We start from the raw sequence: 27,851 nt of genomic DNA on the forward strand, positions 1-27,851 counted from the left end.
TATGTCGTGGTAATTTTGATGTTTACACTCCAAATGCGAGGTTTGCTGGCAGATCGACTTACAGAACTGCGCAATCATTGGTACAGATACGCAGTTTAAACTGTGCAGTTCAAAATGCACAGTTTTATCTTTTCAATTTTTGAATAGATTTCAGTTGGACTGTATTGTAGAAACACTGCACAGTTTTCGCTACACCCGCCCGGATATAACTGCACAGTCTAATCGCACAGATAAAACTAAGCGTGTGTACTGTGTAGCTTAGGATATGCTGTTGACAGAAAGTTGATAGGTTTAATTGGATGCCTAGCTCTTCCAGAGTGGATATAATTTTCTTAAATATTATCATGTTATAATTATTGCAGGTGATAGTCAAAGAGATGAACCGGCTCGGCATTATAGTCGATCTGTCCCACGTCTCCATCAAGACTATGAAGGATGCAATCGCCGTGTCTAAAGCCCCGGTGATGTTCTCCCATTCCTCGGCGCACGCGCTTTGCAACTCCTCGCGCAACGTACCCGACCCCGTACTGAGGAGGCTGGCCAACAACCGGGGACTGGTTATGGTCAACTTCTACTCCAAGTTCTTATCCTGCAATTCGGTGGCAACTGTTCAAGATGCGATAGGTGAGTACTGAGTACCTACCCACTTATCAATCATCAAAAATAATAATTTCGCTTGTATGTCTCCTACGAAATTCTGGTTCAATTAACTTGATTTTGGTTTGAGTTTATGCGTCATTTTCAAATTAGTAAATGCTTGTGTGAATAATTCAACAATCGATACAGTACCTAACACTTTTTAATACAAATAATATTTTAACAGATAATTATTTTAAGTGTCATTTTCAAAATTGGAATAGAATTCAACATATAAATACGTACATTTTGGTGAATATTTTTCTTGATATTATTAATTCTCCTTGTTCTGATAGGTTATTTAGAAAAACTTATAAATCAGTATAATATTTATAATATCCTATGATTATTCACGGGTCTGCTCTAATAATAATAACAACCAAATTCTCGTCATGTAACTCGATGGCTACTGTTCAAGTTGCGATAGGTGAGCACCTACCCAGTACCCGATATAATCTTCCAATAATAAAACTGACTACTGACATACCAGCTCACGAAAGTAAGCAATACCAACTCTCGAATTCGACGAAAACTTTGTGGAAATAGAGTAAATGTAAATAAAAACAATGGAAGTGATTCTAAAAAACAAACTAACGCAATACTATCCTATCCATGGCGCTGACTGACAGTGTTTGTACAAGTATTCTGTTTGACTTGTGGACAAGTTAAGACTTTTTCCATGTCCAAAATAAATTTCCCCGGGTCGCTGCACGGATCAGCAATGTGTTCTTGCTTAAATTATGTATTTTTCTTTACAGTACCTACACCTACCTGAATGTAATATTATAGCACATAAATCTTTCATTATGTAGATATGTACACAACTTGTTCGAAAACCGACATCTCCTTGTTTAATGCGAGCAAATTTATTCACAAACTTATTTAGCGATAATGTAAAATACCCGACAATTTGGCGTGTTCCTCTGTGATTAAAAGGAATTTACCCTTTCGCCATAGTGTTTACCATCCCTCCGCCCTCCACCGCTAATGTCGGAGAGCTGCCCCTTGTTCTGTTTACTTTGTAAGATATACGAAACCTCCCCCAGCACTTACCGCCAATCAGTTGGCACACACAACTTTTAAAGGGAAGAAGCCAATGTTTTATCAAATAATATATTATATTATTCTCAAACAATATTCCCTAAACCAAATAAATAGCAACAACAACATATTGTTTCAACTAAAAGCTCTTGCGAAATAATATGTTCTTGAAAATATCTAGCGAAACAATCTTCGGTTTCTTCTTATCTTGAATGATTGCGAAGAAACGGGTAAGACATGTATTTTTGGCTTTGCTTTTTTTCCCAATGGTTTAGTAAAATAATATAAAATAGATGGGTTAGGAAAAGTTTTACCCCGTTTAGGAAACTTGAAATTTCGATGAAGTCTACCTAACTTCATTCGTGATTTATTGAATCCGTCTTTTAGTTATGTCAAGGACTTTGGGAACATTTTCAAAGTGGTTGCTTCATACTTATGTTGGATAAAATAGTTAACCTTTTCTCAATCAGTTTGATTTGAAACACATGAACTTTGACATTTTCTTCAAAAAGTTTTTGTTTTGTTTATTTTTTTATATTAAAATAATTTTATATAATTAGAAATAAATAATATAATAAAAGAGAAAAGTCCCAATAAACCACTTTTCAGTATATATTTTTCATATATCTTTGAAGAAGAAGATAATACCAATAAATCAAAACGAAACATAAAAAATAGAACCAGACGCAGGTTAAAATGGTCGAGTGGTTTAAGACGCCTGTCCCGGCAAGATAAGAGATCCTGCGTTCGATTCCTAGTTGTGGCCGTTATCTTTTTATTCTTCTGTGTCTTGTTCTATTTCATGTTTCGTGTAGATTTTTTAGTATTATCTACTTCTTCAATGATACTTTTGAGTCGTTTGTCACTCGGTGCTTTTAACGTTGAAAAAACTTATTATACTCAGTTTGTTTAAGGGAGGTAGGTATGTACATTGTGCATGTAGTTATACAGGGTGTCCGGGGATAAAGTTCGCTAACTTCCAGGGGTGATTCTACATGATTTTAAAAGTAAAAAAGAAGAATTAAATAAAACTTCTCTCGAAATTCAAATCTTAGTTGTTAAAAAGATGTATTATTTGTATGGGAAAATAGATATTCTTCTATGGAAAAATATTTTTGTATCGGAAAAAAACATATTATTCAATTCATACAAATACATAAAGACGTTCTCAAACAAACATATTATAAAATAATAATAATATTTAAACAGAAATAAAAAACTAAAAATAATAACATTTTAAATATCAACTATGTGGCACGTCAACCGTGATAATATCTAACAAAAATAAAAACTATGAGTAAATGCGTAAGAGGTATAACCTAAAGAGATATAACATTTATTTTACAAGCAATAATTATTCGCCTGAAACACTCATCCACATTGAAAAATCTCCTGATAAAAGATACATGACGCCAACGGGACTCGAACCCGTGTCCCTTCGATTTCCGGTCGACAGCTCTGACCACTGAGCTATGGCGGCTTATCTCTTACCCGCGAAATTATTCAATATATACTAGTGTTTCATTGAACAATTACTGCTTGTAAAGGTGCAATAAAGTTGGTTGTTTTCAGGTGAAAAAATGTAACAAGCAGTAATTGTTCAATGAAACACTAGTATATATTGAATAATTTCGCGGGTAAGAGATAAGCCGCCATAGCTCAGTGGTCAGAGCTGTCGACCGGAAATCGAAGGGACACGGGTTCGAGTCCCGTTGGCGTCATGTATCTTTTATCAGGAGATTTTTCAATGTGGATGAGTGTTTCAGGCGAATAATTATTGCTTGTAAAATAATTGTTACCCTTTGTGCTATGCATAAAAAATCTTGTCTTAAAAACATTAGTTTACCAAAAAAAAAATAATAATAATGAGATATAACATAATATAGAAACTATAAAAATATATATGCAGTTGAAAATAGTTTGTATTAGACTAATATCTCGGCGAGCCAAATCTTCAACATAATATTTAGTTTTTCATTAATTTGTACAATGTTTTATTTGTATGTAAGGTTTTTGTATGAGGGTTTTTTATATATTTTTTTGTATTTCTTGGACATCAACTATGTAACAATTTTTAGACATTTTTGTTTTATTGAGTTTTATTTTTCACCCACTCACCTTATAAAATCAAAATCTTTCTGTACTACTTGTATAATTTTTAAGTTAGTTTTAAGATTGCTAGTTAATGACACGGTTGTGTTGAAACCGGTTGAAAAGTAAACAAAATTTAAGTAACAAATGTACATTGAAACATAAAACTCAATAAAACAAAAAAAATGTATACATGTTTTGATAAATCTTTCATCGCCGACTTTTCATTATGTTATCACTACCGCACAAACACCAAAGTACAAAAATTACCAATCATCTTATTTATTGTAAACATGTAACTCTTAAAGCCCAAGTTATAAACATGTAACTCTAAAATCCCAAGTTATAAACATGTAACTCTAAAATCCCAAGTTATAAACATGTAACTATAGAAGCCCAAGTTATAAAAGTGTAACTCTAAATTCCCAAGTTATAAACATCTTCTTCCTAGCACTATCCCAACTCATTGCCTAGGTAGGCTGTTGGGGTCGGCTCTTCTCGTTCTCAGGTTATAGTTTCTTCGGTTCTGAGTGTCGCTTTCATCTAGGCCGTTTCTTTGTAGGATTTTGGAGCATTGGGTCATCCAGGAGTTCTTTGGTCTACCTCTGGATGACTGTCTTTGAAGCTCTATAGACATTGCCTGCTTCACTGTGTGGTCTGGTGGTCTCCGTCTTATGTGCCCATACCATCTTAACTGTCGTTCCTCTAGCTTACTGTTTATGTCAGTGACACCCAGGCTACCACGAATGCGTGAGCTTTTAATTTTATCTTTTAATGATACTCCTGCCGTCCATCTAAGCATTCGCATTTCTGCTGATTCGAGTTGCCTAGAATAGGAGTTGTACATAGTCCAGCATTCGGAGCCATACATTATCGCGGGTCTAACAATAGTCTGGTATGTCTTTCCTTTAAGTTTTATTGGCATTTTCGTGTCGCACAAAATTCCTGTTACGGATCTAAATTTCATCCATCCCACTCCTATCCTATGGTTGACATCCGCTGCACATCCTCCGTCTCTGTGGATGAGTGAGCCCAGATACTTAAATGAGTCACAGTTGGCTAATGTTACTCCATCCAATTGCATCGAAGGAGTTACAGCATTTGGGTCTTCAAATGGTAAATACAAATATTCCGTCTTTTTCCTGCTAATTTTTAGTCCATTATCCTCCAGGATCTTTCTCCACCTTTCCAGGCTATTTTGTAGATCACAATGATTTTCTTCTATCAGTACTACATCATCTGCAAAAAGCATAGTCTTGAGAATACTGTTCATTTCTTGACTCGTTAGGTAATTCATGACCATTATGAATAGCAATGGGCTGAGGACAGATCCTTGGTGTACCCCCACTTTAATTGGAAATGTTGGTGACATCCCTGATGTGCATCTTACTTGTGTTTCTACGTCTGTATACATATCTTGTATGGAGAAACATGTAACTATAAAATCCCAAGACAATAAAATGTTAACCCGGTAATCGAAAATATTTTAAATTCTTATAACAGTTATAGTGGGAAAGAGGTTGATTTCATACCTTCTAAGTTCTAGTTGTTTCGCATAAATTTAAATGTGACATTGTCATCAAATGGCTATTTTTTACAGTTGGAAGGTCCCCATTGCGCTGATTTAACGTGTGTTTCAGCTTTCCATCAATTTTTAATAAGCTTACCAACATGATAGTTGTCCTTGTTGATCACATCAAAGCTGAAACGGACTTAGAATCGGTATCTAACGGGAACCTTTCAAATGTCAAAAAAGAATGGCTGAATGATCTGATGACTTTGTCATACGTACATTTTGGGAAACAACTGGGCCTAAATGTGAAATTCGTGGAACATTTTTTATTTTAGGTAAAATACGTTTTACCATTTTAAATGCTGGGATAATTTAAAAAACTGGGAATAAATTTGAGTTGGCTTCCTTTTTAATTAAAAGGCGTTAGTGTGTGCACATAGTATATACCAGGGGCTCCCAAACTTTCAAACACCGCTACTCTTTAGAAAGTCAAACTTTCGCTACCCACGTATAATGAATGAGCAGGGAGGGGTTGTTTCTAAAAATATTTCTTCATAATTAGCAAAAAGAACTTCCAAGTCAAACCCCTGGGGTTAAAATTTTTGTCATTTAAATTAATTAATGCATTCTGAATATAAATGTTCTTAATAATTGTTCTTATTAATTATACGCGTAAAAAAATCGTGGAATCCAAGAGAGAGACATGGCCCTTTAAAATACACTAAAAAATAAATTTAAATCATGATGGCCTCCGCGGTCGAGGGGTAAGACTCTCGACTAGCAATCTGCAGATCGCAGGTTCGAATCCTGGCGCGCATGCGCAGGTAAATTTTAATAGATTGATTTGTGTTATTTCACAATGTAAAATAATATAAGTTATATAACATTTCAGAGTGGAAGATACTCTCAGTATCTCCCTCGTGTAAGACCACAATTCAGTATTGAAATGTTGCTTGAAATGACTTTAGACGTGTTCGGTGACCAGATCTGAATTTCCATGTACTTCTCCACCTTCCTTCCCCATCTCCTTCCCCCTTCCCCACTACCTTCAGCCTCACAACATACCCCAATTGGGGATGCCATAGTCTCACTGGCTCCAGGCGGTTGGGAGTAGTTGAGACTCTTGTGATGTATCCGCATAAAAAAAATAATAGTAATATCCGTGAAAAGTATCTCACCCGGCTTCACCCGAGATCCTACACTGTTGGGAAATATATGTTTCTATTGAGCAATTTTTCAATTTTTCCAACATATTCTTTCATCTTTGTCCTTTTAAATTGTGGCATAATATTTTGAATAAGTTAATTTTTTCATCTTTTTCTTTTTAATGAAAATTTTTTTTTTTCTCTCTTTCTTTCTTTTCTGTTTTAAAAAAATAATAGTTTGTTACATTTTTATTGCAATTAAATATCATGGTCACCCTACATGTTTACAGCATTATATTGTAATGAATAGGCTGATAGGTATCATGTAGGTATCCAATTCACAGAAACTTCAATGTAACAATATTGTTATCTTAATATTTGAATTATTTTTTTTTTAAATATTGGTACTATTTTAAATCTCTTATAATCTTTGTACTATTTTTTTTAATATTTTGTAAAATTATTAACCTCAACACAGGCTTGTCCTAGTGAGGTTAAAAATTATAACTTTAAGAAAAAGATACAATGTAAAGAAACGATAAATAAATAAATAAATTAAAGGTTTAGAAAAGCAATGTCACTTTATTGTTGAGGAAAGGCTATTTTAATTTTTCCTTTATAACTTGTAAAAATATAATTTTCAAAAAATCGTCTTGACATATTTTTGGCGTTTTAAGGGCGAATTAAGTAGGAAGTAATAAAATTAATTTTATTATTATCATTTATCCCAAATGCGGCATATCCGGTTCAGGAATAAATCAACTACATTTTTTATCAAAAAAAACATTTTTTTATTTTACAACCTGGATTTTTCAATGTTTTGACTGTACACTCCAATTGTCTTTGTACTTTACAAACCCGAGACTTTTTTGAAAGTTTCAATTTGTTTATTTGACAAGTTTGTAGATTAGGAAAAGGTAATTTAAAGATCACCAGCGCTTACATTAATCCTTCAAGTATAATTACTTTTACGTGCGCAACATCTTGAACACACGCTCCCGGTGATGGCACATAATTAAGGAATGTAGATGCTTAAGTAGGTTTTCTAACAAATCCTAAGCTCTTCGTAAATTCTGATATATCTTATATTTTAAACAGCATCGCGCGTCGTGATTCTTCACCTACTCGCATTATATTCATTGAACTTTTTAAAACTTAATTAGAACTTATGGTGTCAATTGAAGAGCTTTCTGTCACTGACATCCCGAAAAATCCCTAGAAAAAGTCAGCATTATTCCAAGATGGCATTTATTACAGTAACTTTTCCAGTGCTAATTTTGGGAAATATCACCACTTTATAAAGATATTTTCATATTTACCAAACAAATGAAAAGTGTCGTTTACGTGTTTATCGCAGGCTGTAAAAGAATCGAGAATTAAAAATGAAAAAATGTTTTTGACACAGAAGATTTAAGACTGTTTCGTTTGGTTATAATAGTAACACGGGATAGTTCTAAAATAAAGTTTTCTAATTTATTTATTTTTCATAAATATGATTCTCCGAAGATATGCTTTTTGAAATCTGTGATCTGAATTCATCTGAGTGAGAATTCATTCCAAACTCGAGATACAATCTCTGAATCAGATATCAAAATTGCGCTTTGATTCCTTCAACCTTCAAACATCTGATGGCATTGCTGACCTTAGAGCTGATTGATTAGCATGATTTGGTATTTTCAGGAATGCATAATTATTCGAATAACTAGGTAGCAGCCATTCATCACCAGCAATCGGCATCCAGCAAACAAGAGCATTGCTACTGCTTACATCATTCGGAACATTTGGGCCTGAGATGCGCTGACTTATGGTGATACTTGTATTTAGATACGCCAATGATGAGACCTGCAGCGGCGCGCGTTGGAGACTGGTTGAATTTCAAAATAATGCAAATCGGTTTTAAAATTTATGTTTTTAAAGCTGTTTATAAATCTAGAAAAAATATAATTAAAATCCGTCAAAAATGACTAACGTCCATTTGTTTTTAATCAAATTTAAGAACTAAAAATTGTTAAAAACTGTTGAAAACTAATGGCAAATAGTTATTTCAGCAAATTTTAGTACAACGTAAATGAATTTCCTGTGGTAATTTAAAACACACGCTATAAACGACCGTATATGTGAAAACATTCCTAATGTATAAACTGACTATAATTCATAGAAAGATATATACATTGTTTACACAATCAAATTTTTCATCGAATTTTGGAATATTTCCAAGGTGTTTTAAATGTGCTATGCATATATTTCTTCTTTTTGAAGACGTCGTAAAAACATGTACCATTTTAATAAACTAGATAAAATTTCTTTTTGATTCGCATAAATTGGAATATTTTAATTTCAAACATGATAAAGTTGAAATAAAAATCATACATTTTTTACTCTAAACTTGTACAGAATGCCAAATTTTGAAAACAAATTCCTTTTATTTAAGGAATCTGCTAGAAAACTGTCACCTGACTTTTTATTATAATAATTCCCAGAGGATAACAATAACAACAAAAAATGATATTTTTAGCGCAATATAAACGTTGATTTCACATACATAAAACATTTGTGTTATTAAAAAACATCACTTTCATAGAATTCTTATTAAATTCGCGCCTTAACAGTCAGTAAAAATACTATCTATAAAATAACCTCACTTTTCAAGACGAGAATTTCACGTGTCAGTCTGCTGCAATGCGACGTTGCCAATTCTTTCGGAGCCCTGTTAAAGATTTTTTTTATTAGTACCAACTCGAATCTAAACTTTTACAGTCCTAATACAATGTGTAACAAAAACACCGTTTAACGGTTTTGAAATGATTTTTTATGTTAGTAAGGCCCACGGACGTATATAAGGGGGGGGTCTTGGGGGTCCGGACCCGCCCCACATTGCACCGCGCCGATTGTAGAATACGATAGTTTCTTAAGTCCGCCACAGTGCGGGGAGCGGGGGAATGGGCAGTGCCCCCACCGCGGCGCGCCGCCGCCGCCCGCGTTTCGGCCGCGCGCACCATACCAAGCTAGAATCTAGTTTAGTCTATTTTGTCTCTTCGCGTTGCGCATTTGTCAGTTGTTTTAATACAGAAAGAAGTGTCGCATTTAAAAAGTATGAAACGATCAAATCAGGTATCTCTTTTGAGTTTTTTTTCTAAGAAAGAGAGACCAAATCCCAATGAACTTTTATCAAAAGACAATGTGGAATCCTGTCATATTGAAGAAGTAGGAATAAATAGAGCGGGGCCATCCACAGATACTGATGACGATGAAGTGAAGAAAGGTAAGTCTCTTGTTTATTTTATTAGGAAGGAACCCAGTTACTAGAATTTTAAAAACTTTTATCCTGCTCTTATTTTTATTCCCAGAGAATTTCTGTAAACAAATGTTTTGCCGTGAGCATAAAATATTTGACAAATGGTAATTTCAGTGTATATGCGACGTGTACCTAAGTGTTATAAAATCATTTCGCCTTTTAACAGAAAGAAATACAATTATATTTAACTAACAACTAACTGGTGCCCGCGACATTGTTCGCGTAGACTTAATTTTTAGTTTAAAATTCTTATTCTTAACATAACTTTTTAGTTTATGAACCGATTGGAATGAAACATAGACTAAAATGTTAAACAAAACCGCATACAAATCGATTAAGCCGTTTCTGAGATTAGCGTGGTCAAACGCACAGACAAACAGACAAAAATTTTAATAACTATTTTATTGACCTCAGTAACATAATTATAGTGCGTATGAATTGTTTTTTTTTTGTAAATATTTATGTACTTACAGAAACGGAACGCTTACGATTTAATTATAGTATGGATTAGAGTATTAGAGTCACAAATTATTATTATTATTCTTACAATTAAATATGACCAAAAAGCTGTTTGAAGATGGGTATGTGCTGTTGTTTTGTTTTAGTCAAATATGTCTTTGTTACAGCCAGGATGGATTTGTGTTCGGCTACGTCCGCAGCCGCAGCCAGGACGGGATATGATATTGCGCTCTACGTATGTCATCCTCCAAGCAATGACGAGGAAAAGCTGAGAGCATTAAAAGAGCTTTGGACCCCTCCGGATACATTTAAATTTCCAGTCACTATCACTGGTAAAAAGAAACTTTCTTTTCAACGCCATTGGACTACCAGGTACTCATGGCTTGTATATTCAAACGTCATGCAGGGAGCACTTTGCAAAGTATGTGTTTTATTTGGAAAAAAGCATGGCGGTCGTGGTCAGCAAGAACTTGGAGCCTTGGTTAGTAAGCCATTTACTTACTGGAAGAAAGCTTTAGAGAGCTTTGATCACCATGCAGATACTAAGTATCATAAATTTGCTGTTGAGCAGGCAGCAAATTTTGCAAGGATCATGGAAGGAAAAACGTTTGATGTTATAGAGTGCATGAATGCAGAAAACAGCAAAATTGCCGAAGAGAACAGAAAAAGATTGAAAGCCATTGTTGAAACAATTATTCTTTGTGGAAGGCAAGAAATAGCACTAAGAGGAAGTCGTGATTTTGGAGAAATTGGGATAAATGAACCCGAACATAATGATGGTAGTTTTAGAGCACTTCTTCGTTTTCGTGCGCGATCTGGCGATGAAGCACTTAAAAATCATTTACTAACACAAAACATTCACAGTAGAGCCATGTATACGTCACCAGGAATTCAAAATCAAGTGATTGAACTATGTGGTAGTGCTATTCAAGCGCAAGTACTTAATAGGGTCAAAGAGGCTGGTTTTTTTACTGTACTTGCTGATGAAACACAAGACATATCACGGCGAGAACAATTAGCGTTATGTTTACGATACGTACACTGCTCATCTGGGAAATCGGTTATACGGGAAGATTTTTTAGAATTCATCCACGTAGAAGATGTTTCAGCTCAAGCTTTGGCAACGACTATTATATCACATCTCTTATCATATAATTTGGATATGGATAAATGGATTGGTCAAGGCTATGATGGCGCTGCAGTGATGAGCGGCCGGTTACGGGGCGTAAGAACAATAATCGCAGAGCAATACCCGAGAGCGCAATTCGTACACTGTGTTGCTCATGTTCTCAACTTAGTTTTAGCGCATTCATGTGAGATACCAATAATACGTAACTGTATCGGAACCATTAAGAGCGTAATAAACTTTTTTCGCCTATCACCGCTTCGCGACGGACTTTTGAAGAAAATTGCGGATCAAATTAATTCATCTCATTCAACGCTTATCTCTCTTTGTGAGACACGATGGACCGAGAAACACGTGGCTGTCGAAAGATTTGCAGAAATGGTTCCTGTTATATGCGAAACACTTGGGGCACTTCAAGATGCTGCTAGTAGCGACGTCGCTACTCAAGCATACCATCTTCAAATCGCTATGGATAACAGCCAGTTTATTGTTTCTTTAGTTATACTGAGAAAAGTTTTTTCATATACAGCAAACCTTAACAAAGCAATGCAGAAAGTCAATGTCGATTTGACCAACATTTGCGAATATACAAAAAATGTAAAAACGACTTTACTAAATGTTCGGAACGAAAGTCAGTTCGCAATTCTTTTTGAGCAAGCACAGCAGATGAGTTCAAGCGATATAGTAATGCCAAGAATAACTGGAAGGCAAACCCTGCGCAATAATATTGCAGCAGAAACTGCCGAAATATACTACCGACGAAATGTGTTTTACCCTTTCATTGATCATGTTATTACAGAACTCGACGCTCGTTTTAAACCACATGAATCGACGATCGAAGGAATTCAAATGCTGCTACCTGAAAAAACCAGTAATGACTCCAGGATAAAAGAAAATCTTAACAAGATTACACAAACATTTCTGGGTGGGGAAAATAAAGGCACAATATTTCTGAGTGAATATGAGATATGGCACAATCACTGGAAATCTGTAGCACAAAAACCTGCAACTGTGATCGACACCATCGATAACTGCGATGATCAGTTTTTCCCTTTAATAAAAAAGCTTCTAATTATTTTAGCCACACTCCCAGTGTCCACTGCAACCCCTGAAAGATCTTTCTCTACATTAAAGAGGTTAAAAACTTACCTAAGAAATAAAATGGGCGACGAAAGACTTACTGGTCTGGCTTTAATGAGCGTACACCGAGATCTGGCGGTGCAACTTGATTCCGAAGAAATTATTAATCAGTTAGCAATTAAACGTAAGACTAAATGTATTACTTTAAAGTAGTGTCCGACCGAACTTTCGGTTTCGGTTTCGGCCTAGTTTCGGCCAAAAAACGAGTTTCGGCTTAGTTTCGGTTTCGGCCGCCATCCAGCCGAAACTACGGCCGAAACCGAAACTGAATTCGGGAGATTTCGTCCTGCGGTCGGACATGTTCGGTGCACTGAACTGCGAGCCACGAAAACACTTTTTATTTTCATTATATTCAAATAAGTATTATTGCATTAAAAATATTTTGTCATTGTAGGTAGGATGGTACTTTTTAATTTTAATTATATTGTAGTTCATTAAAAAGAGTGCCATACAAAATGACCAGAGTTTAGAGGAAATTATTTTGTTCTTAAAATGAAAGAGTATTTTTTGTTTAGTGTAGGTAGGTACCTAAAGAAATTAGTGCACCTAAAAAAGTAATTTTGTTTTCTACCTTTTATTTTATGTTATTCGTTAATAATGTTCACACAGGTAATACCTAGATACTGTTTATTTTTTAATATTATTTACGAAGAAGTTATAACTTATTTAAAAAAGCACAACCATTTATTTGAAATAAGGAATGATAATTTTTAATTAATAGTAGTTGTAAAACAATGAATCTCGTGTCAGTTTTTTTTGTTTGAGAGAAAACTACATTTATTTTCATGTATAACTTGAATTTACAATATTTTGTTAGTGTTACTGTAGGTAGGTAGGTAATTTTTAATTTTAATTATATTGTAGTTCATTAAAAAGAGTGTCATAATAATACGACCAAAGTTTAAAAGAAATTATTTTGTTCTTAAGATGAAAGCTCTTCATTTAGCTTGAGAGAAAACGCTTATTTTTTTCATACATTAAGTATTATTTGCATTAAAAATATTTTGTTATTGTAGGTAGGATGATACTTTTTGATTTTAATTTTATAATTGTAGTTCATTAAAAAGAGTACCTTACAATATGACCAAAGTTTAGAATAAATTATTTGGTTATGTGATTAAATAAAAGGTGTTTCAATTTTAAAACAAATTATTTGTTCTTAAGATGAAAGAGTATTTTTGTTTAGTGTACCTTAACAAATTAGGTATAAAAAAAAGTTATTTTGTTTTCCACCTTTTATTTTATGTTATTTCTTTTTTTATGTTATAAACGAAGCGATTTTATTTAAATAAGGAGCGATAATTATGTTATGTGTATTTTTAGTTCAAATATCAGAGACTGAATGATTTATATATATAATATTTAAAAATAAAGGCTGATTGATTAAGACTGACTATTTTTTTCACGAAAACATGACCTTATATATTTTTTTTTAATTTGCGGACCCCCCCCTTATCAAAGCTATATATACGTCCGTGGTAAGGCCGTAAGCCGGTAATAAATTTAATAATACAAGTGTAACTAAAGCCGTCCCTACGTTAAAATAATATAATAACTACACTACACCAAGTACGGCATAAAAATAATACAATAACTACACCACACGAAGTACGGCGGTACAATTCTTGCAATATCTTACTGACCGCAAGTTATTACATATTAAAACAGTAAGGCAAAAGTGCAATCAATGTATCCTCTCGGTCCATTTCGGTTGGCATACCCCCATCGCCCACTCAGTCGTTAGCGCGGCTTGCTTGTGATATTGCCAACAGTAGCAGTAGTGGTACTTGCAGTGGGTGCACTAGTTGCAGTGCCACTGCCTCTGACCGAGCGGGGGTAGGGACTGCAATCAGCGAATGGCCGCCTCGTTTGCTGCCCTCTGAGCATTCATTACTGCCACAGATTCCGCAATGAGAACTTCACGTTTCATTTGGCTGGACTATTCAGATTGAAAGCGTGAAATATGCTATTTTATAATAACATTTTAATATGAGCGACTTTGTGGTACCTACGCTTAGGCTCTTTAAGATTTGATTGTTATTTAACGAAATGAGTTTTTAACTGGTAAGTGAAAAGTTATAAAAAATTACTGAACAAAACACAAAGCTTTTCTACAGCGCCAAAGCGGATTATATTACAGGGTGTCCCAATAAATGCGCCGGATTTAGTTTCTGAATTAAAAACATCCTTTATTGAAAATAATATTTTTTGTTGTAAAGTACAAATGTTTCGATTATGTATGGAATAAAATGTCAGACTCGTGTCGTGTAAAATGTCATGCAACCTCTCGATCTTTTGATGAAATTAAAGGTAACATCGTTGGATAATTATTGTGTTCGATTATGTCAATAACATGTCAGATCTCCTCCTGAAACTTACTTATAATATAGTTCGTGGCTTTTGCCAAACACAGTTGACTCCAAATAACACGGAAGAAAGAAGTTGCATGGTGTCAAACGGTCATGGTGTTAGTCGGCCAATTCTGATCCGCATCTCTTGGTTATTACAAGACCAGGAAATTTTCCGAAAGAAGAAAAGAAGAAAGAAATTTCAAAAGGAAAAAAATACTAAGGACGGGTTGTTTCACAGAATTTAAATAATTTATCAAATTTCATAAAACAACCCCTCCTAACTGTTTCAGAAAAACGCCACTTTCATCATGAGCATTATCAATAATAATGCGTTGTTCCGTCGTGTAGCGTTCCATGTATTCACTAATCCCAAGTTTTGATAACGGATGAAATATTTACAGCTGCCAACTTTATGATAAAAACATTTTATTTTACTATGCTACTATACTACTTTATATCTATTTTAAAAGGTCTTTTAACACATTAAAAAATATTATTTGTCTGAGGATTAAACCTTCCTACCCAGCAACTTGAATCGACAACTCTACCGTCCTCTCAATATGCCAATCGGGTAGGACCGACATTTATTTCGTATATAATATAGGTGTAATGTGATCTAACTTCAGAGAAATGCTTACATGTCCGAGTGTTTGTACTTGATTTTCATTAAGAAAGAGTCAAAAGAATGCATTGCCATCAACAACGAGTCTTTCTGCCAAGTTTCAGCTCGAACAGTTGTTGGGAAGTGGGTTAATTTTCGCTTCTAAGATTTAAATTCATTTATTTCCGAAAACAAAGGTGAAATTTCAAATAAAACAAATGGCACCAAATTTAAATTCGGCGCCCGTGTTGGAAATAAATAACGAAATATCAGCAAAAAACATCGAATTTTATTATTTCAGAACGCGAAATGTAATATTTTTTTATTCTTCCTTAAAATAAAAATTATATATATTTGAAGTGCAATACACCGGTCGTAATACGATATTGTTTATAGGTAGTGTACTTGGTCTAGTGAAATGGAAGTTTAATAATTTTCTGTTCCAATGCAGTAGAATTATTAATAAACTGCTGTGAACTGACTTATTTTTATTTCGATGTTAACTGCAAATAACAAAAAACGTGAACTACCTGCAGAGATGCACCCACTGCTGTCGGCGCTTTCCATTCGGTACCTACATTCCAACAGAAACCATATTGTTATGCAAATTTTATAATTATTTTAATTTCTGACTTTTATGAAAAACCGTTCATCTCCAATGATATCGTCAACTTTGGGAATCACACTTTATAGACAACATAGAAACATTTCAAGTCTCCAATCTTCTTCCACGTTTCCTCGGTTTGCCTACTGGTTTGCTTCTATTCGGCACCCACTTGGTTGAACTTGCTGTTGTCCTGTCATCTCGCATTCTTTCAACAAGTCTAGTCGATCGCAATCTTTGGGTCCTTTAAAATCTTACGATGGTATCATGCTCGATTAGATTGTCAATTTCTTTAGTTATTCCGAGTTATTCGTGATCCATTATCTAGCTAGGTCAAAAGTAGAGCTGTAAGAGTATTTTTTTTCTCTCAAATACACTTATAAACCTGCATCATCCATTTTAATGCATGATGCAATAGTTCTTCGGCTCTAATTGCGACGTGTTTCCAACAGTCTTGAGAGGAAATTAATTCAGCACCGGGAGTTTTTCTTTTTTCGGAGCCACTCCGGGAATACGAGAAATGCTTTATCATTTTAGAATAACTTTGAATCAATCACAGTCATGACAATCCGATTATACCTGGACCCTCCAAGTCTAAATGATCTTTTCCGTAATCAGAGGTCTTGAAATACTTTGAATTGTTTTAAGGTAATTTTCGATAATTAATGGAAGGTCTAAAACTTATAATTTAATCCAATTTTTACCGTAAATTCTACTTAGTTGAGATCTTAAGTTATAAATTTGTTTTAAAACGCTTTTCTAGAAAAAAACTGTAATCTACGTGACAAATAAAAATGAAAAAAACTGTTTTATACATCGTAGATTGTAATTATCAAAACTCTCGAAATGTGAAGGCACCTTGAAATCAACATTAGTATTTGTGACTGGATTTTTAACAGCAATTTGAAGATAATTTTTTCGATTTTCTTTTTCAGCTACAATATCAATTATATTGTATTTTTTTTAAATCTTACCACTCTAGCTCACAGAAGAGTCACTGCTATAGAGTTCTGAAATATCCGGTTAACTGTCAAAGATGACATCAAATTTCATGCTCCACATTTTCAATAGTTCAATAAGAAAAAATGAGATTATTAAAAATGATACGCCAAGTCTACATGTTTTTCATCATAAATTTTGGACATATTTATCAGATCTTAGTTATCCAGATCTCTAACGAAGCCATGTGGTGTTGTAAAGCCAGGAGTTCATAATGATGCTAAATAAACTTTACAATATTCTCACAAATTAATATTATTTATTATTATTTACATTTATAGGTATAAGACAAACATGATACTTATCAGGTACTACTGATAATCTGAATATTGATAATCTAGTCTCCTTCAACGGAAGCAATCTTCCGAACAGGCCTTCCATTGATATGCTTGGTGTAACTATAAGTGACCAGCTCAGGTACGGGGGCTCCATCGAAGCTAGAGTAAAGTTGGCCTCTCAGAAGCTGGGCGTACTGTACAGGGCCCGCAGATACTTTAATAGTACACAACTGCTCACCCTGTACAAATCGCAAGTGCGCCCTACTGTCGAATTTGGCAGCCATCTCTGGTCTGGAGCCCCAAAATACCTGAAAAAAACCCTTGACTCTGTGCAGAAACGGGCGGTCCGTTTGATAGATTCCCCAATCTTAACAAACGGACTGCAATCTTTAGAGCACAGGCGTCAGGTAGGTATGCTGTCCTTGTTCTATCGGTATTACAATGGAAGATGCTCTGAAGAACTAGCGTCATTGATCCCTTCGGCACCGGTGCGTAGTCGGGATACACGCCAAACGCGCGCCCAACATTTGTACACAGTTGACACTTGTCACATGAGAACGGGTCGCTTCTACGATTCGTTCTTAAGTTCAACAGCTCGGCTGTGGAACGAACTGCCGGCCTCTGTGTTTCCTCCCTCCTACAACATGGGACTCTTCAAGACCCATGTTCACTCCTTCCTCTCCACAAAAAGACCCTCCACACAGCATCCCCAAAGATGACATAGGCCCTGAGGGAAATTATTTTCTTCAGGGCCTCCTGTGTGGAGTAAATATAAAAAAAAAAAAAAAAAAAAAAAAAAAAAACTTGCATTTAAAACTTCGGTAGTCGCTTAGGATCTTTATGGATCAACTTTTTAAAAGTTTATGTCTTTTTTTTTCGTTTCTAATACTTCTTACACTTGGTCATTGAAACATAAGCAAATTTAAAATTATAAACTGCTTTACATATTTAATGACTAAACTTCAGTATGTAGATACCTACTTTGATTGAGTTTGATAGTTCTATTCTAATGTACGCAATAATTAAGACGACACAATACCCTAAAATAAATTCGGAATCATAACGAAGTAAGTGAAGAAGGCGTGTACAAAAATATTCGACGCACGTCTCCGGTGTATTGGATGGACCTACGGTCCAATTTGCCCTGGCAAATATTCTAAAATAATGTGGGAACTTAACGACGTAAGTGAAGAAGGCGTGTACATAGAATTTCGGCGTTCGGCCGGGCGTATTAGATGGAACTACGTCGTATTTGCCTTAACTGACCTAGAAAATTGATTTTTCGTAAAGTTTATTTTAATTAATTCTGTAAATGAGCTACTAAATTTCAAATGTTTCTAAAGAATACCTCGGGAAGTTACTAAGTCATCCTGTAAAAATATAAAATCATGTGCTAATTTTATAAATAAAAAAGTTTATATAATTTTTTCTAACCGTCTCACGTAAAATATTTTAATGGTAAGGTACTGTTTTTATTAAACTTAAATATAAATAACTCACATCCTTGGGTATCGGTCTGAAAAAAAAATTGTTACGAATTCGTCGGAATTAATTAAAATGTGTTATTAGAGTTATTAGAGTCCAGTGTCGCTTTAATAATAATGTTACTCACCCTGATATTTTTTCTTGTTTCAGCACACATAAACCATATCAAAGAAGTGGCAGGGGTCGATAACGTGGGACTGGGAGCTGGTTACGACGGGATCAATTAGTAAGTAACAATTCAAATTACTTTGAAGTTGAAGCATTTATTCAAAGTCACTATTTATAAATATGTATAGTAATCAATTTACATGCCGACATTATTATGATATACAAATTCTTACAATTTGTTTAGGTTAAATGAGACAATAATAATAACAATAAATCCTCAATACTGGTAAAACGGGGCGAAGTCGATCGGGTGGGGTGATGTCTTAAATTTTATGTTTGCAGTTATAACCACTGCTGCCAACTTACGGTTTGAATTTCGGCTTTATCACCAGTACCCAATAGAAAAATATCGATCAAGAAAACGGGTAGTCGCTTTTACGATGCCGAAAGAAATTTCTCTTTTCAAAGTTCTCGTTTATTTTACATGTTTTAAGTTTTGCCTCAAATAAATAAACTAGTGCAAGGATCAATTTAATAAAGCTTTGAGTTTATCCACATGCTTAAACCATTAGCTGACATGTTGTTAGTAATATTCTAAATTCTGTTCTGTCAAAAACCTACTTAAATATCCATTTTTGAGGATAAATGTAAATGTAAAATGAGGATAAATGCAAAATGAAAATATTTCGACATTTTGAGGGGTGAGGTCGATAATGCTACGTATATACAGAAAATAGCATGGCTTCACGGGGTAATATTAATAGCAATTCCTTAAAAAAAGCATTATTGGAAGTACGAACAATTTTAAATAACTTTAAAGAACCTATTTAAAACAAAACTCAAGCGAAACGAAATCGTCGCACCCACGGGTTAAGTGGGGGATAAAGTCTCTCCCACTTTATCATTCGACATTTCACTGAAACAAAGATAGAAAAAATATTGTGTGTGTATCAAATTCGAAACTGGACGGGTTGTTTCGGAGGATTTGAACTATTCATCAAATTTCAATGTTGATTTCCGGGTTCTGTGAAAGTCCTATTCAAGTTCTGTTATTATATCAGCATAGGGTAGTTGCTTGACAGAACTGAAATAAAAACAGAACTTGAAAAAATCTTTCACAGAACCTGAAAATTTACTTTGAAATTTGAAGAATTGTTCAAATTCTCCGAAACAACCCGTCCTAACAAATTAAAACCCTCAAAAACATGATTTATTTAACGACTTCATCCCGGATTAGGGTACTTTCCATAATATTTAATTTTCATAACTTGTATGTATGTAGATATATATATACATCTTTTCCATATAGTTGGTCGATGTTTCATTCTAAAATTCCATTCTAATTCCATTCCATTCGTTTGGTTTATAGATATTTTCCATATAGTTGGTCCGATGTTTCATTCTAAAAACCGTCATATTTTCGCCGGTGCAATTTATATTAAAAACCACACTATGGCTACAAATTAATTTACAATTGACCAAATTTAACTGCTTGAAAATGCAGTTCAAATAGTTATTTATATTGAGGGCTAATAAATTTGTATGTATGGGATGCATGTTTAAAATGGGGTGAATTTTGAATGTTCAGCGAAAATTTCACGAGGTATCTAATAATAAGCAAATTCACATTATCGATTTTATGTTAAATTCCGCATTAAAATTAAATCAAAATTGTTAGTTTTATGCCCAGTGGCGTTTGATCTATTGTAAGCATTGTCAATCTGTGGTTCGGACACCTGCTTTCTTTTAATATTTATTTGTTGATAATGTTTGTTGCGAAGATTGAAGATGTGTTCGGTGTTGAAATTAAATTATGTAATATTTTATAATCGGTTTATTCTGTTGCCGGGATAAACCAGCCATGAAAAAAAAATAAGATTGTATATTTACCACGCAAGTAATCAATTACAATAGAAACAGCAAGGATTATTTAAGTAATCGATTAAGTTATCTTGATTAGCGCGTTAAAAACTATGTAAGTAGTAAGTAGACTGACTGTGAAGCGCGCATCGCTGCCTTATGTTGCCGCCCGTTACGCCCAAGTTTTTAGCGGTCACGTACTTACAACTGTGTTAGTTCCAGTACATAATAAATTCATTCTTTTTTAATTCCTCCCGGAGGTAAAGTGATTCAGACTCTTAACATCCTTCATATTGCCTATTTTTCACTACCGCCGTTATTATAGTATTCATTCATTGCATTTTATAAACCATCGACATTTGCAACGTCCCTTACAGACAGTTCAGCAACTACCTTTTGTCGCATATCACAAAATGGTAAAACTGCCCCATGACCATTTTATGCCTATATTTATCTCAAATTTGTAATTTTCTCCGTAATATATTGGTGTTCAACTGTTTTATGGAAAAATGAATAATAAATAAAACTGTAAAATTGGGGCCTCCGCAAGGGTAAAGCTCCATTGAGGCCCACACGATCAAATAATGTACTATTATAGAGTTATTGTATCAAATAAAAATAATATTTTTTTATTAGGTATAATATTTAAAAAATGTTTTATAGCGTGGGTCTCATTGCATGCTTTACCCGTGCTATGGCCCCCATTTTGTTAATAACATTTAAGAAAAGAATAGTAAGATATGAAATAACAAATTGAAAATAAATTAAACTAAAATATAGCAGAATTAAAAAATTTTAAAAAAGCAAGTGAAGAATTTTTTTTCAAAAATCTGTACTTTTGGTACCCTCTGTGAGGCACGGTTGTACATAATGATGTTTACATAATGATGTGTACACAATGATGTGTACCTATTGATGTATAAATAATGATGTGTACATAATGATATGTACATAATGAAATGAAGGCTAAAAAACTGTGGGAGTAGTGTCTCTTACCCTCTGTACCTACTATTTAATCAATCACTTTTAACAGGCAAGTTCCCACAAATATGGAAAAATAGCTTTCTCACTCCAATATTTAAAAGCGGAGACAAGTCTTTAGTTGAAAATTACAGACCAATATGCATACAATCGTCAATACCAAAAATTTTTGAAAAGTTAATTCTCCAAAAAATATGTTCTTGCATAAAATTTAATATCTCATCATTTCAACATGGTTTTATCTCTGGACGATCTACCTTAACTAACCTTACACTGTATGAACATTTTATCTCTGGTGCTCTTGCTAATAGAGAACAAGTTGATTCAATTTACACGGATTTTAGTAAAGCCTTTGATAAGGTTTGCATTAAAATTCTTATAAATAAATTGTCTAAATTAGGAATAAGTGGTAATTTATTATGTTGGATTAAGAATTATTTATCAAAACGTGTACTAACTGTCTGTATTAAAGAACACCTGTCTTACGAATTTGAAGCCACTAGTGGTGTGCCTCAGGGTTCGCACCTTGGTCCAATATTGTTTATACTATTCATAAACGATGTCACTTCCATATTCACTGATGTTAACATATTATTATTTGCTGATGACATGAAAATATATAAAATCATAAAAAATATATACGACTGCTTGTCCCTCCAATCCAATTTTATAAAATTCGTAGAATGGTGTACCATTAACAAACTTACACTTAACATAAAAAAATGTCAAATCATGAGTTTCTATAGAATTAAAAACCCTATCAAATATAGTTACTCTTTTAACAATCACAGTTTATTGTCAGTACCTGTAATAAGGGACCTTGGAATAACCTTCGACTCTAAACTACTATTTACCAATCACATTGATATAATAACTGGTAAAGCAATGAAAATTCTGGGCTTCATTGTAAGAATTTGTAAAGATTTTAAAAATATCCAAACATTTAAAATACTATATACAACTCTGGTTAGGAGTCATTTAGAATACAATTCCCCCATATGGAACCCTTTCTACAAAAGCCATGCAAACTCCATTGAAAGAATCCAACGCAAATTTCTCAGATCAATTAATTTCAAATTAGGTATTCCCGCGGTTGACATAAACTATGAATCTTTATTACAAAAAATGAGACTCTTATCGTTAAAAGATAGAAGAATACTCAATGATCTTATTTTTTTATTTAAAATAAACAATAACTGGTTTGACTCCCCTGAATTGGTCTCATTAATAAATTACCATGTACCTAGTAGACCGACTCGACTCAAAACACCTTTCCACTGTGACAATACTATGACGAACGCAGAACAAAACTCAACCATAAATCGCTTGCATATTTTAGGCAATGAATATGCTAATATTGATCACGCTGCCGGTAATCTGTCTTCATACAAAAGATGCGTTAAACTAAATTTGTTTGCTAGTACCACGTAAATACATCATGTAAACATAATATGCCTACCAGTACTTCTAAAACCATTAATGCACTAGAAATCATAAGTACTTGTAAAATTTATCATATCGGTTAACATAATCCAGGATTTATTACTTTTTATATTTGAATCTTTGTCGGTACCTTGAGATAGGTATCTTATTGGTACATTTTATTGTTTTATTTCAATCTTTAAATTTTTATTTTTACTTTTTCCTAATAATTTATGGTTTGTACTTTAATACTTTATATTTTAAACTATTCACTTTACAATTTACTTTTATACATTATAGTTTTTATACACTACTTATTACCTTACTTTTTACCTATTTTCTTAAATTTTACTAACATTTATACTGTTATTCTTCATGTTGTTGTACTATTATAAGTATGTCAATTATGTTAATGGCACGTATTGTGCCGTATATGTGTAAATAAATAAATAAATAAATAAATAATGATCTGTACATAATGATGAGTGATAATGGTTGAGATAATTGAATAATTCGACCGTATAAATTCGGAAGAAACTTGCCTAAATGAAGCTTTGTTGCAGAGTTTGCTCTTGATAACTATAAATGTTTTAATTAATATTAATATTTCAGTACCCCTCGCGGACTGGAAGACGTGTCATCCTACCCCCTCCTGTTCGCTGAGCTAATGGCTAACGGTTGGTCGATGGACGACCTGAAGAAGCTGGCTGGCCTCAACCTCCTGAGGGTCATGGAGGCCGTGGAGAAGGTCAGCGCCGAGCAGAAGGCCTCGGGAATCCTGCCCTACGAGGACACCATGACTCCGAGACCTCCCGACCCCTACAACTGTTCCAGTCATGACCTCTTCTAGACTTTACTTCTAAATGTGTCAATTTATATTAAAAAAATAAACAAACCCTTTATTAAAACAATATCCTCAATTCTTCTACATATTAGTTATTACTTGTCATGCATTAAATCTACTGAATCTATTCTGTAAATGGAAATCTATAGGGAAACCATTCATAAATCTTTTTAAGCTTTTTCTACCCGTAGTACCTACGTAACCTGTTTATCTTATAAATATGTAACGAATTGAAAATCGCGTGTAGCCATTAATGTTTTTTAAAACATCTAAAACCTTCGCGTGGATTTCAATTTGAGAAGCAATTTGTTTGTAACTTTCAAATATATTGTTTTTGTTTCTAAAATAAGTTCGTTTTTGGTGTATAATAAGAAAGCTTTAAATTTAAATCTTTAGTACATATTATAAATGATATTAGACTGATTTTAAATTATACACATATCAATACAAGAGTATCAGCGGGATAAAATTATTTAAACGTTGTTATGTTAAAAATCACTTTTTTTTCATTTAAAATTTAAACAATTATGAGTTTTTCTTACGATAGACTAGCATCAATCTTTCTGTATTCAATGAAAAAAAATACTTTGTTTTAATCCACCTAATTTGAGTTATATAGGTCGACCGGTTTCGGTTGCACTCAACCTTCTTCTGGACAATGGTAATATAAACTGTTAAATCATTTTATATTACCACTCTCCTGAATAAGGATGAGTGCAACCGAAACCGGTCGACCTATTATAACTCAAATAAAGTGGTTTAAAACAAAGTAATTTATAAAATGTCAAGCCACACAGTGTTTACTTTCTTCGATAATTTCTCTATTCATCACAACTAAGTAGTTGATCCGAAACATTGTAGCCAAACTAGCTATAAAATAACTGAATTTTGAGTACAGGAAATCCAATAAAAGTGACGAATTAAACTTCCTACGTAAATTATAAAATTATACACTTATAATGGTTATATTTTTATCCAAACGCAACAAAATAATATTATTAAAATAGAAATGTCTTTCCAAATATTTGATTATTATTCCAATTCATTAACATTTTTATTAGACAATCATTATTTAAAATCCCCTAAAAATAAATCACCCTTTTCCTATAATCTAGACGTTTAGTAATGAGTGCCAATTTTGTAAGTAATGTTATTGCTATGAAATAAAATATGTAGAAAATGCTTAAAATATTATGGAAACTTATTTAACTACAACATATCTCTTATGAAAGAATAATTATTAATTTCTCTCGTTTTTCTTATATCTAATTCTTGGACAGATCTTAGAGTTGGGTTTTCAATGTGAAGTCTTCCGCTCAATCTATTTTACGTAATATCATTAGCATTTGACTTTGCTTTTAAACTTTACTGTGCAGGTACAAATGACGATGAAAGCCGGACGAATCAATTCAATTAATTAATTCCGTTAACGCCTTTGAATGTTTTGTGAATATTTTACGGAATTAACCAATAATGTTTCGAATTAATTGGTTGAATGGTTTAATCAAAATAAGTGACATATTTTATGGGCGCCGTGAATTTATTTAATCCGGTTACATATATGAAATACCCTATGATATTAATAATATTTTCAACTCCAGTAAAATATTGGCATTATGAACAACTCTATCCGCTGGAGGTTCTAGTGTAGCATATTGACGTTGACGTTCCTTTGCATGGCGGCAAATTGAATTTATTTAGTACATTGTTGCGCTTTCTAATTTCTAGTTTTTCAGGATACCAAAAACGTTGACAGGTTAATTATGACTGTGGGAATTGAATTGAATTAATTATAATCATAATAAATACCATTTAATATTTATTAGTCCTCATTAAAGCATACATAAATAGAATTAATGATAAAAATCTAATTACCTTTCTAAATCATCAAAGACACAGTTAATAGCCGTTTTAATATTTAATGTATGAGCAAAAAAGCAGTAAGGTCTTAAGTAGATTACCTTTTTTTATTGCTATAATTTGTTAATGTAAAATAAAGAATTTCACATACAATCGATTAAAATATATGAAAAAAAAAAACAAATGCGCATAACTTACGCCGCTAGGAGGCGCTAGAATGCTGCCATCAGAATGTATGGGAAATAATGTCAGAAGTTGGAGGTATTATTAATATTACAGGGTATTTTCAGATATGAATGAATTTTAAATATTGGTAATAGTTATTAACTAATCAATTTGAATCTGAATTATCTTATCAAGAAAAGGATTTTTGAAGGTGAAATGTATTGTTGCAGTCTGAACACATCATTTGCCATTCAAAATGATGTCAGAGAAAATATTTGTATCTGTAAAAACTGTCAAAAAAATAGATTAACCGCATTTTTTAATCAAAAACTGTATACATAAATATGAGTCCTGCTTCGACATGTTATAGTTAAATTTTTGTATGTTATGGTTAGTGTATAGATCTGGAAGGCTAATAAAATATACTCTTATCTATGTGGGTTCTCTGGTCTGAATGAATCTGTCGATATCAATGTCCAAGCAATGTCAAAGATACGAAGTAAGTCGAATTGTGTACATTCGCTGGTAGACAACACATTGAAAATTCTTAACATGATTTTTACCACATAACTGTTAATACCTAACTTTACAACAACGATTCCCTTATTTGCAATGCTTAAGATTAATATGCATTTTTGTGAAATTTCTATCCTAAATCTAATCGTTATTGCTTATCAATATGTCAACATATTGATGTATCTATGTAGGAACGCATATTATTCGAATCAACGAAATTTTATAAATGAATAGGTATTATAAATGAAAGAAATATATATGAATTACTATGAACATTATAGAAGTACTCACGTAATTAAAAGTGACCAATTATATGAATAAATGTTGAGAATAAAAATGACTAAAACTTTGTGAGTTCTTAACTATCCCCCTAATGACGACATGAAGTTGTTGAAAAAAAACGCTACTTGCGATCACACGCATGCTTACATAATTTTAAAAATTGTAGGTTCCAGATCTGAACGCATTGAAAACATCCTGAACACACTTTCTAATTTAACGTTGTTGTTTTTTAAAATTTAGGTCATTGTAAAAGTTCTTAAAAATTAGACGAATTTTCGTCTTTGAAAGCATCAATTCAGTAAAATGCTATTATTTACTCTTGATATTAAAATCAATTCCAACTGCCACCTTTTTTAAATTTAAACACTTCATTTGTCACAAAAAAACTATCTAGCACTTTAAAAAGGGAATGACAATCACACAAAGTATAAACTGTAAGTATTTGAGTAAGTCGTCTCGTATGTAGAACGAGCTACCAGACTCTGTTTTTCCTCGTTCATTTTATAATCTGGGCCTCTTCAAGACATGCATTAACAAATCCTTTCCTAAAGCCTCTACCTTAACCTACCCCTGCCTCACAACGCTACCCAACCGGGTGCCCCCATCTTTTTACCTGATTCCCCCATCTTTTTACCTGATTCCCCCATATTTACCTGATTCCCCTGTCTTTTTACCTGATTGTTAATATCAACAACGCTGGCCGGTAGAGGCGCTAGTGTAGCATGTTGATATTGACATTCGACATTCCTTTCAAAAGCGGAAAAATGAATTTATTTGTACTTAGTGGCGGTGTTTTGCGCTATTCAATTCGTATATTGATCAAAATTGATAAAAAAAATGAAAAAGTGTAATCTGTGTGCGCAGTTTACGGATGTAATAATTACAAACAACAAAAACACTCCAAGTCGTTTTTCAGGATGCCAAAAAACATGGACAGTTTAGTTTTTGAAATATTATATGAGTTCGCAAATAAAATAATGTTCTTGATTCAGGGCCGTATTTGTACTTTTCACAAGTATAGGCCACTTCGTTTGCGCCGCCCCCTACCC

At 33.4% G+C, this 27,851-nt stretch overlaps 1 protein-coding gene across 1 annotated transcript in view; it reads left to right on the forward strand.

Moving 5' to 3' along the window:
• The window catches only part of LOC149424344 (uncharacterized), a 205,872-nt gene extending 181,514 nt beyond the window's left edge, over positions 1-24,358 (forward strand). The window contains exons 9-11 of the mRNA XM_089631060.1: positions 363-624; positions 18,915-18,990; positions 23,748-24,358. Coding sequence (XP_089487186.1) covers positions 363-624; positions 18,915-18,990; positions 23,748-23,985 — 576 coding nt within the window. The 3' untranslated portion in view covers positions 23,986-24,358. The remainder of the gene's footprint in view (positions 1-362; positions 625-18,914; positions 18,991-23,747) is intronic.
• Positions 24,359-27,851: the final 3,493 nt, after the last annotated feature.

The sequence above is a fragment of the Hesperophylax consimilis genome, chromosome 4, assembly GCF_061612785.1.
Source record: "Hesperophylax consimilis isolate HC1 chromosome 4, BYU_Hcon_1.0, whole genome shotgun sequence".
Taxonomy (NCBI): Eukaryota; Metazoa; Arthropoda; class Insecta; order Trichoptera; family Limnephilidae; genus Hesperophylax; species Hesperophylax consimilis.